This window comes from Aedes aegypti, chromosome 1 (assembly GCF_002204515.2).
Source record: "Aedes aegypti strain LVP_AGWG chromosome 1, AaegL5.0 Primary Assembly, whole genome shotgun sequence".
Taxonomy (NCBI): Eukaryota; Metazoa; Arthropoda; class Insecta; order Diptera; family Culicidae; genus Aedes; species Aedes aegypti.
The window spans coordinates 299,725,791-299,738,420 of record NC_035107.1 but is presented as its reverse complement, the minus strand read 5'-3'; the positions used below and the strand labels follow the sequence as shown (position 1 = coordinate 299,738,420).

General features: G+C 38.8%; 1 protein-coding gene across 1 annotated transcript; it reads right to left on the bottom strand.

Annotated features, from left to right (window-relative positions):
• Positions 1-9,340: 9,340 nt before the first annotated feature.
• On the bottom strand, positions 9,341-10,123 carry LOC110674691. Its single transcript, XM_021838735.1, has one exon. It carries the CDS (start codon positions 10,064-10,066, stop codon positions 9,392-9,394), a length of 675 nt encoding a protein of 224 aa, XP_021694427.1. The 5' UTR covers positions 10,067-10,123; the 3' UTR covers positions 9,341-9,391.
• Positions 10,124-12,630: the final 2,507 nt, after the last annotated feature.

Below are 12,630 nucleotides of genomic sequence, written 5' to 3'. Positions count from 1 at the left end.
ATCCGTTTAAATACCAATTGTTTTATATTAAAAATCTTAGGGAAAGAAGTAGAAAAAATGACAAGATTTTCTTGTAGTAAATCCTACAAACAAGGACCACTTAAGTTTTTCTACATTGTACATTGTCACATTTTCAACAAGTTTCAGAAAAATTCTACGGTTTATTTCTTGAATTTTACGACAAGAATTTAGTATTTTTTCCGAATTATATTTAGCAGCAATTATTCAAAAAATACCAGCAAAGTTCTTTCAAACCATTTTTGTATGTGTTTCTCCAGAAATCTGTTATAATGTGAATCGTAGAGGAAATTTCAAATTGCGAAAAAAATATTAAGATATTCCTGGAGTAGTTTTTGAACAAAAAATTGAGCATTCGCAAAAAAAAAATAGTTATATCTAGGACTTGAAGGAATACTTTATGGATTTTCTGAAAATTTGTTTCGAGAAGTTCAAGAATAAATTGCAAAATCATGATAGATCTCGTGAAAAAATTCTTCAAAAAATTCCCAAAAGAATCATTAGTGTGGTTTAAAGACAAAAATCTCTGGAAAATACTTGGATGAATCTCTGGTTAATTTTACGGATGAAGCTTAGGGAAACAGCACTATAATTCTCTTAGAAATTCCGGACCATTCTTCGGGAAAGTATTTTCGCAAAAGAGTTTTTGAAAAAGCAGTTGAACGTATTCCGATAGGAACTTTATAGGAATGTTTGAATTCTGTAAACATTGATTAGACGGGCATTTAAAAAAAATAAATATTTTGAGAGAGTTTTGAAGGACTGTGAGATGTTGCTCTTTGATTTTAGAGAAATCTAAAAAATAACACTGCGGAACTTGTAATCATCAATTAAACCAATTTTGAGTACAACTTTGGCGACCTGTGGCTGAAAAATGTGACGTGCAGGGACATTTCTGAGAACGACATCAGATTCAGCGACTTCAAATCTACTAGCGATACATAACTTCATCCTTGATGCATGCAAAAAGGTTATTTTTGATACGCTGTGTAATTATCTATAAAAAAAAATACAGATATAGATATGCAGGAAACTTCTCTGAGAAATCATGAATATCATTTTTCCAATTGAATTCTTTTTAATTGCTCATTATTCTTTTTTTATATTACGAGGAATCCTTACAGTAACATCTGGAAGTCATTTAATTGTTTGCAGTGTCGATAATTTTTGCTGCGATTTTTTCAAATAATCCTGTAGATAAACTTTAAGAGAGCTTCAAAAACAAAGTTGGAAATACTTTTGGCAAACTTTCCGTTGAATGAATATTTGCTTGGTGATGTTGAAGACATGTTTGGTGAGACTCCTAGAATTTTTTGTACTATGGAGCAATCTTCAGTAATTTCTTAGAATCCTAAACAAATTATTTATGAACAACTGGAGGATACTTTAAACTAACAATTAATATTTATATGTAATGCCTCTCTAATGAAAACTGTTAATGCATGACGCGTTAAATTCGTCGGTAAAATGTTTATCATATATTTTCCCTTCTTTTATTTGTCAGCTATTCTTTAGAAGTATCTTGTTGGCAACTATTTTTTCTCATTCTTTCTGAGACAGTGGGCACTTTCGTCGTTCAAGGGTTCATTCACAAATTTCATAACGCCAAAAATTGTCCTTTTGATAATTACCCACCCCTTCGTGACATTTTTTGTATGGAAATTCATAAAATTGTGTATGGGCTGCAACATTTTGAGGACAATCACACACAACATTTTTTGCCCACTTCAGCGTTACGAAATTTGTGAATGGAATTTTAATAAAACAATCCTTTTATTGACTATGAGCTTTCCTTGTCAATTTCAGGTATCAGGTATCAGAAGGCCGGCTCCAAAGGCACGTTCCCCACCAGTTGGGAGATTTGTGCCATCGCCATATTTGAGCCTATTTCATCATCTACCCGATGGGAGAGGAAAGGGAAGGGAAAGATGGGAGGAAATAGGAGTGGGGTCCCTTGAAGAGGGAAAATCGCATAAGCGAATTGAGAGCATGTAGCTCCATACCACAATGGGTTCGAACAGCGCCCTAAAAAGGACACTGCAAAACGCATGAGCGTAAAGAGAGCCTATAGTTCATTACCACAGCGGGTTAAGAATAACAGAATGTCTTGAAGATTCAGGCTTCTGAATTCAGTTTCACTTAATAAGTGTTTACCAAGTAATTGGAATCGCATTTGCGCAAAAACTGGACAGTTATATATCAGGTGATACGAAGTTCCATAATCGGAGTTACAACTATCACACACAAATGAGTCAGCACGCTGAATATTTGCCATGTGATAGTTGAGTCGGCAGTGGCCTGTCAACGCTCTGACCAAGAGACTGCAATTCTGCTTTGACAGATTTGTTAAATACTTCGCCACCCTTGGAGATGGCTCAGTAATGTACAATTTTGTTTGACGACATGACTCCAAACTATTCCAATATTTCTTGTGCTGAGTTGCCGCCCAAGAATTTATCTGAAGCTTCACCCAGCACTTCGAAATTGGAATAGCCGGTTCAGGGCCAATGAAGTCATGCGATGCTCCATCGCGAGCTAGCTCATCAGCCAATTCATTTCCAGCGATGGAAGAATGGCCAGGTACCCATACAAGAGTTACAGAGTTGACTGAATTCAGTTTCTCAATTTGAGTTCGACATGCGATAACAAGCTTCGACCTTGAGTTGGCCGAAGCGAGAGCTTTTATAGCAGCTTGACTATCTGAACAGAAGTATATGACTTTACCCATTACGCGCTGTTGAAGTGCTGATTGCACTCCACACATAAGGGCAAATATTTCCGCCTGAAAAACGGTGCAGTTTCTACCAAGTGAGTAAAACTGATTCAGCCTTAGCTCACGAGAATATACTCCTGCACCAGCTCTACCTTCAAGAAGGGAGCCATCAGTGTAACATACTATATTGTTTGATATACTTCTTTCCAAATAGCCAGACGTCCACTCTTCCCGTGAAGGGAATTGTGTGATAAATGTCCTGTAAGGAAAGTGACAAGCAATTGTGAGATCACTTGGAGCAAGGACAATTTCGTCCCAATTCACCAAAAGTGGAAGCAACGAAGTGTGTGTAGATCTACGATTCACTGGATTTTCCTCCAGTAGATCCAGTACCCATAAACGGTAAGAGCAAGAAAGTGCTTCTTGTTTAAGATATATGTGTAGTGGCGCAACGTCGAAAAGGGCCTCGAGCGCTGCTGTGGGAGTTGTAGAGAACGCATCAGACATCGCCATCAAGCACATCCTTTGGAGATGGCCCAATTTTGATTGGATTGTTCTCACTTCGCCCTTTTGCCACCACACAAGACATCCATATGCCAATATTGGTCGAACAACTGCTGTGTAAATCCAGTTGATATATTTGGGTTTGAGGCCCCAAGTTTTACCAAAGGTTCGCCGGCATTGACCGAAGGCCATGCAAGCTTTTTTGACTCTGAAATCAATGTGAGGTGTCCATGAAAGTTTGGAATCTAAAATAACTCCGACATACTTTACTTGATCAGTCACATTAATCTCAGTGCCAAAAAGACGTAAAGGTCGAATTCCATCGCGGTTTCGTTTTTCCGTAAAAAGAACAATAGATGTTTTATTCGGGTTAACCGAAAGGCCATATTGGCGACACCAACTCTCGACTACCTGAAGAGCACTTTGCATCAGGTCGAATAGGGTGCTTATGCACATACCAACTATCAGAGCTAGATAGTCGTCGGCAAATCCATATGTTGGAAAACCGCTATTATTGAGTTGCCTCAATAGCGTATCTGCTACGAGATTCCACAAAAGTGGTGACAAGACTCCCCCTTGGGGGCATCCGCAAACACTCAATTTTCGAATCGCTGCTTGACGCAATGTCGAGAAGAGATGTCGGTTGTTGAGCATTTGATGAATCCAATTGGTAATCATTGTAGGTAGCCCATGGTTTCGTGCTGCTTCCAATATGGCATCGAAAGACACGTTATCAAAGGCACCCTCAATATCCAAGAAAACACCCAAGCAGGATTTCTTCTGAGCGAATGCTTTCTCGATATCGTATACAACTTTGTGTAAAAGAGTCACCGTGGACTTTCCAGATTGGTAAGCATGTTGATTCACATGAAGAGGCATGTTTGCCAAATAAACATCACGGATGTGATGATCGATAATGCGTTCCAGACATTTCAGAAGAAAAGAGGTCAGACTGATTGGTCTAAAACTCTTCGCTTCTTCATACGACGCACGGCCTCCTTTCGGGATAAACTTTACAGTAATATCACGCCAGGATCTGGGAATATACCCGGTAGCAAAACTGCTTACAAGTAGCTTTTTCAAAACATGTTTGATAAACTCAAACCCCTTTTGGAGCAGAACAGGATAAATCCCATCTGCTCCTGGAGATTTGAAAGGAGCAAAACTATTAAGTGCCCATTGAATCGATTCAGTAGTTACGATACTGCGAGCCGAGGCCAGAGACTCGTAACTACATGAAAAGACATTTGGTTCATCCGTAGATGCTATGTCCACACATCCGGGGAAGTGTGTATTGAATAGACATTCTAAAACTTCTTCATCGGAAGAAGTAAAGTCACCATTAGGTAAGCGAATTTCGTTCACTTGGAAATCCTTAGATTTTGCAAGGATTTTGTTCAGCCGACTGACTTCACTCAAACTGGAAACATTTGTACAAAGGTTTTTCCAGCCGGATCGTTCAGCAGAACGAAGAGCCTTCTTGTAAGCCTTGCGAGCCGACTTGAACGACTCTGATCCAGCTGAACGGCGTCTGTTCCAACTCCTTCTACATTGTTTCCTGAGTCTAGTCAGATCGGAATTCCACCATGGGGTCCCTCTTGTAGTCTTTACAGACCGCAGAGGACATGCTTCTTCAAAAGCTTCCATAATGTAGGATGTTGTAGTATCAACAGCATCATCCAGATCACTTGGATTTTCAATGGACGGAGAATATCCATGAAATTTGGTCGCAACCAATTCAATATAGAGTTCCCAGTTTGTTGATCGGGGATTCCTAAAACGCAAAGTCTGCGCAGTTACATTTGAATGTTCAAAGAAGATGTAGCGATGGTCAGATAATGATTCCTCATCTGATACATGCCAATTCGTCAACTCGTGACTGATTCTATTCGAGCAGAGCGTTATGTCTAACACTTCTTCTCTATTAGAAACTATGAAGGTTGGGCGATTGCCTATGTTAAGTAATCCAAGGTCTGTACTACTTAAGTATTCCATCAGACTGGAGCCTCTCAAATTGATATCTGAGCTGCCCCAGATGATGTGATGAGCATTGGCATCACTGCCTACAATCAGCGGAAGGCCTTTTGTTACGCAGTGTACGACAACTCGTTTGAAGTCATCCGTTGGGGATGGTTCATCATGTGGTAAATATACCGAACAATAGACGTATTTCCTGTTGAGGTCACCAACAGAAACATCGATTGTAACAGCACATACATCTCTGGTCGTCAACTCAGAAATGAGTGTAGCAACGATTGCTTTATTTACGAGCACGCATGCGCGGGGCATGGAGCGCGAGTTTGCCATTTCAAGTTTGCTGAAAGTAGCAAAAACTGGGTCCACAAGGTTACCTAGATAGAAGTTTCCTCTACGAAAGTAGGGTTCTTGAACTAGCGCCACTTGGGCTGCACCATTTTGCATGAGTCTGCAAAGATTGATCGTTGCTGTTCTTTTATGCTGAAGATTGATCTGAGCTAACCTAACCGTAGCCACTACCCAAACTAGGCAGGATTAAGCTTTTTGCAATCTCAGCACGAAAAAGACCAGCAACGAAAAAAACCAGATCGGTATCTATTTAAAGTCGCCAAAGGCGAAAGAGTACAGAATACACTGTGTAAAACGCATAATGCGAATCCATATAGGTGATAATTTAAATTAAATGTCAACATGTTCATAATCCCACCCTTATTAAGCCTCAGGATAGAGACTGAAGAAGGGCAGCCGATTATCTCGGAGAAACACAAGGTCACCTGCACCATTGCTCCGGGTAGCACAGGAAGGACTCAATACTGTGGAGGGCGCCCTGGTACCCCACAGGCTCCGTTTGCGGTTAGGTTTTATTTAGACCCCCCTAACCATTCATTCTTAGGCACGGTACGCATCACACCATAAATTAGGGGTCACCTGTGAGGTGGACTTTTACCACCGGAACAGGCAGTCCGTAGTGTTAATTCTTAGCCAGTTGAAACAACCGCTACCGACACTACGCGGCTATCTAGGCTGCTCGGGAAAAGGAGGTTAATATTGATGATTAACTCCTGACGTGCCCAAGCAGCCGGTAACAGATCTTTTTTTATATTACGAGGAATCCTTACAGTAACATCTGGAAGTCATTTAATTGTTTGCAGTGTCGATAATTTTTGCTGCGATTTTTTCAAATAATCCTGTAGATAAACTTTAAGAGAGCTTCAAAAACAAAGTTGGAAATACTTTTGGCAAACTTTCCGTTGAATGAATATTTGCTTGGTGATGTTGAAGACATGTTTGGTGAGACTCCTAGAATTTTTTGTACTATGGAGCAATCTTCAGTAATTTCTTAGAATCCTAAACAAATTATTTATGAACAACTGGAGGATACTTTAAACTAACAATTAATATTTATATGTAATGCCTCTCTAATGAAAACTGTTAATGCATGACGCGTTAAATTCGTCGGTAAAATGTTTATCATATATTTTCCCTTCTTTTATTTGTCAGCTATTCTTTAGAAGTATCTTGTTGGCAACTATTTTTTCTCATTCTTTCTGAGACAGTGGGCACTTTCGTCGTTCAAGGGTTCATTCACAAATTTCATAACGCCAAAAATTGTCCTTTTGATAATTACCCACCCCTTCGTGACATTTTTTGTATGGAAATTCATAAAATTGTGTATGGGCTGCAACATTTTGAGGACAATCACACACAACATTTTTTGCCCACTTCAGCGTTACGAAATTTGTGAATGGAATTTTAATAAAACAATCCTTTTATTGACTATGAGCTTTCCTTGTCAATTTACTATTCTTGTACATGTGCCTCTATGCCCAGGGACGTCAAGAAAAAGTTCGATGCATAAAATCAGCCACCGGAGGAATTCGAACCCATAACCCTCAGTATGGTCTTGCTGCACAGCTGCGTGATCACCGGTATTTGGACTGCATGGTGGTGTTCATATTTAAATATTTTTTAACAAATATTTTCCTCTCTTATGTCTTTATTCATAAGAAAGGAAAATATTTACCATAGCATCTCGTTGTTACAGTGATCATTCGCGTCATAGCTGCAAAAATTTCACCAGAAATTTGCCCTTCTTTCTTAAATAGTCTGTTTTTTCAAGCTTTCGTTGGATTAGCTAGTCACTAATATTTCCAGATAGAACAGCTTTCTTTTAAAGGAATATATTCTGTATCCTGCTATAATTCAAATAAGAAATTTTCCCTTTCTTTTATCTTCTTGTATGAAAACAGACAGGTCTCTTATGAATTTGCTCACCACTTTTCTGCCTTCATCATTTCTTCATTGCCTTAAATCAAAATAAAAATGTGTTTGTCGTTATTTCATCGAAATTCAAATTAATGATCCCACAAACCTATGAAAGTTTTAACTGTTGCGGCAATCAGAGGCCGCCGTATTTCTAACATGTACAGGTGTATTAACGTTTCCTTGCTATAGTGGAATGGTTGGCCTTTAATCGGGTTCCATAGAACAACACTTGCAGCGACTATCTCAAGGTCTTCCATTGCCATCGTTTACGAAACAAAATCTTTAAGAAGATCTTGATGCTAGTAGCCCGACACCTACAAAAATGAGTAAAGGAAGTGGGTACCGTTGTTCAATGAGAGACTTTACTACATTCCATTGAACGCGCATCTCTTTCTCGTTTCCATCAATATAATCAAAGCTTGTTTGTGATCGCATCCAGGGGTTGTACCGTTTTGACTCATATTCCGAACACTTAAGGCCAACAGTGACTTCAAATGCATAAAATAAATGTCTGAAGTGCTGTAAATATTTTATTCAAATCGGTCCATAAATCTAGTAGATTTAGTTGATCGTATTTAAAAATCGATAAAGTTACAAATGTTTTGCCCGCTACTTGGGGTAACTTTGTCTACAATGCTGAGTAATATTTATAAAAAAACGTTGAAAAATTAATTCATTGCATTTAAAGCCGAATATGAAGGCCAAACTTTTACTTTTACTTTTGAAAATAGTGATAACCTTTCGCATAAACTTAACTTTATTTCTGAAAAATTCTCAATTCTTGTAAGCTCATAGATACAAGAAAAATAAACGCCATTCGCATGTCGAAATACTTTGAATGAAAAATGATGATTCGATCTTTTTATTAGGGATTCCTTGAGCGAATGCCTGAATGAATGTCTAATCCCTGCATACACGTATGAATTAAGACTCAAAGACTTTGTATTGATCACAGTTTTACACCGTTATCCAGGTCATATTGATCACAGGGGTGAATTTGATGAGGTTGATGCCAAGGAAGCTGAATGCCCCGTTGGCATCGTAGAATTTTCATGTTTCTATAAAACATTCATAGGTTCACAAATTTTTCTTATCGCGTCCTGTGAGCTGCGCGATTCCCCGAAATGCTGTGGACTGCCCACTTCCAGCTGCAGCAGCATTATTACTAGCGCTCAAGCTTCCGGCTTGCATTTTTATTCGATTTCGCGATAAATGACCGATAAACTACATTTCCGTACCGATAGGCCCATTCAAAAATGTCATGACGCTGAAGGGGTGGGTGGGTGTCCTTAAGATGTTACAGCTCATTCAAAATTCGAAAAATATTCATACAAAATGCTTTACGAGGGGGTGGGTGGGTGTCAAAATTGGAAATGTTTGGTGATATGAAAATTGTGAACAAACCTCTATTCCATATCGAGTGTTCAAAAGTCAGAAGCATGAATTTTCTTGTATTGTGTAATACATTGAAACATTATAAAAGACGGAACTTTATTATTTAATTTGATTTATTTTAATAAATGATACTATTTTTTCAAAATTTTATACTACGATGTGAAAGCCGTGTTAAAAAAATAAAAACGGTTTGAATAAGAATCATCAGAGTCAACAGAAAAACAATAAAGCTACAAATATTATTCGGATGAAAATAAGCTCATCACCCTAGCTTCCATGCAAACTTATCGGTGGAGTTCGACGCGGAAAAGAAAGGGGAAGAGCTAGTGGTTTGTTGATGAGAAGAATGTTTTGATTTTACCTCCACCTTCTAGGCAGTTCTGGTAGTGACGGTATTCTTACGTCACCGTTGTGGGGGAATTTCAATAGGGTTCTAAAACAACGGTTCTTTTTAATGAATAACATCCATTTTTTCACAACCTAATCAATTTTATTCAAGACTAATTCCTACAAAAATATTCACACATTTCCCTCAAAACCCCCAGCCTTCCGCTCGGTCGCCTCCCGCACCTGTTTATTCAAATGTTGAAACTTGTCAATGGCCACCTTGACGAAATCGGCGGCCCGTTTCACCCGATCGGCCGTGACCTGTTCACCCAGCGCCGAAATGACCTCCTTCGTTGTTTCTCCGACTCTGACCGCCGAATCCAACCCTTTGGCACTGCGGAACGACAGGGTACAGAACGGCGTCACGAAGCACAGAATCGACGTCAGCAGCGTTCCCAAAGCAACGGCCCCCACGGATCCAAACACCAACGACACGAGTTGCCCCAGGATGCCCAGTAGAGTTCGGGCCGTCGGCATTCGGACTGAATTCGAGAGGGTGGACTTCTCCACTGGAGTTGCCGGCACCAGATAGGCTTGGAACGGTTGCGAGGATGGGATGGTGGCGTAGGCAGCTGGCTCGTAGGGGACAAATCCTCCCTGGGCGTTCTGGTAGTTGTGGCCACTATAGGCGTGGACGTACTTTTGAACGGCGTCTTGCGGGACGAACTGCTGGTACATTGTCGGATCGTAAGCTGGATTCTCCAAAGCAGGCCTTGCCGTGGTGGATGGTGACGCTTGCTGAGGCTCGGCCGATGTCAACAGGCCACTACAGCATAACAGTAGGCTAAGGATTACTTTTCGGCGCATTATTTCGAGCACGTGTTGTCCGGAAAACTATCGAAAATAGACTGATTTGGCCGCCCGGAGTGGGATCGACTCTTATAGTTGCAAAACAAAACATAAGTGAAAGAATGCATCCTTTCGGTTATCTTAGTTTTCTAGAGCATCCGCATGGGTTCTCGGAACGCTTTACAACTATTTTCAATTAGGACCAATTTATCCCTCCCGCAGATAGGCTTTTGGGTGACGACGCTTTGTTTTTTGCTTATCTCGTTCCGGCTGACAATGCAGGACGTTGCTAAATAGGATTCCAGGTGAGCCAACAGGTAAAAAATGGTTTTGCACAAGCTCTGCTCTGTTTTTTTTTATCTCTGTGTATCGCCCCGAGGGAACAAGTGGAAATTTGGTTTAGGATTGTTTTGTTTCTCAAAGTGCATAAGAGGATTAGGAAAAAAGTCAGGAATGCAAAGGGGTGAAGCGAAATTTCTACCTGCTTCGGAGAAATTGTGCAACTGATGGCCTGAGTTTAAAGTAATTAATAAATGGTAATTCAATTTTGACATAGGGAATATAAATTTTTAGCCAAACGTAGGATACTTTGAGAGATAATTTTTAGAAGTGCATCACTAGAGTTTCAAAAGTTAAGAATTAGTTTAGTTATACTTTATGCTCAATTATTGCTACTCTACAAAATGTTTAAAATCGTTTCAAAATGTTCTTCACGCATGTAGCACTTAAAAATTTTAATGTTTTGCGTTGCAGGATTGGGTATAGCTGTGACCCTTTTGAATTTAGAATGCGAACTAAAAGGCAAGGAACCTATTCTAAGAATTCTTAATGAATTACTCTGAGTAATTTATCAGGATGTTTACAAAAGATTCCTTGCAGAATTGGTCAAAGAATCTCTCCAATTATACCAACATCAGTTATATGATCCAGATCCTATCTTTGGCACTTTTGATTCACTTTGGCAGTGGGATTTCTTGAAAGCCAGTTCATATTTGGCCCATGAAGTGCTTTAGCAAAGCTTCAGACAATTCGACCGAGAAAAATCCCCCATGCTGAGGTGAATCATGGAAGTGCCCAGCACCCTACCTTAAAATATTTCGTCTTAAATTCCTCTAAAATTGACGCCTAAAATTTTCTTACAGTTTTTTTTCAGAAGTTCAGCTAAAGATTTTCTGTTTCTAGGCGAACCCAACAACACTAAAATTGACCACTCGGTGAAATTCTGGAGGAATTCCTAGAGATATAAACTTTTTTTTATATTGATTACTTTTTTTTTTTTTTAATTTCTTTATTAGTATCATTCCAAACATTACATTCATTTCTTATATCTAGGTGTTCTGTGTTATTAGACAACACTATCATCCTAATTTGGTAAAACAAATTGAAGATTTAATTAAAAATTTGGTAATAACATATTACATTTCATTTGCCGTAGCAGTTCAGTTTTTTTACAGGTGAGTTGATTTCACCTGCTTATAAGAGAAAAAAAAAACGTTTTTAATATACTTAACCTAACTTAACCTAAACATATAACGCATTAATCGTGGCAATAGAAGATTGTAACGATTTTTGCCTGAAATTATTAATGATTGTATTCGACATTTGTTCCAATGTTTCAACATTGGATATTCTATGTAACTCATTGGTACTAAACCAGGGAGGAAGCCTCAGAATCATTTTCAAAATTTTATTTTGAATTCTCTGCAGAGCTTTCTTTCTGGTATTACAACAGCTAGTTCATATTGGTACAGCATACAACATGGCTGGCCTGAAAATTTGTTTGAATATCAAAAGCTTGTTCTTAAGACAAAGTTTTGATTTTCTATTAATAAGGGGATAGAGACATTTTACATATTTATTACATTTGGCTTGAATGCCCTCAATGTGATTTTTGAAAGTTAAATTCTTATCTAGCATGAGCCCTAGATACTTCACTTCATCTGACCAATTTATTGGAACTCCTCTCATCGTGACAACATGTCTACTTGAAGGTTTCAAATAAAGAGCTTTTGGTTTATGTGGGAATATTATTAGTTGAGTTTTGGAAGCATTAGGAGAAATCTTACATTTTTGCAAGTATGAAGAAAAAATATCCAAACTTTTTTGCAATCGACTACAGATGACACGCAGGCTTCGTCCTTTGGCGGAGAGGCCTGTGTCATCCGCAAATAAAGATTTTTGACATCCCTGAGGTAGCTCAGGTAAGTCAGATGTGAAAATATAGTATAATATTGGTCCCAAAATGCTGCCTTGAGAAACACCAGCTCTTACAGGAAGTCTTTCAGACCTGGAGTTCTGATAATTAACCTGAAGTAGTACGATTTGACAGATAACTTTGAATTATTCTAACAATGTATGTTGGAAAATCAAAGTTTTTTTAATTTTACAATCAAACCTTCATGCCAAACACTGTCGAATGCTGTTTCTATGTCTAGAAGAGCAAGACCAGTAGAATAGCCTTCAGATTTGTTGGAACGGATCAAATTTGTTACACGTAAAAGTTGATGAGTGGTCGAATGTCCATGGCGGAATCCGAACTGTTCATTGGCAAAAATTGAATTTTCGTTGATGTGGGCCATCAT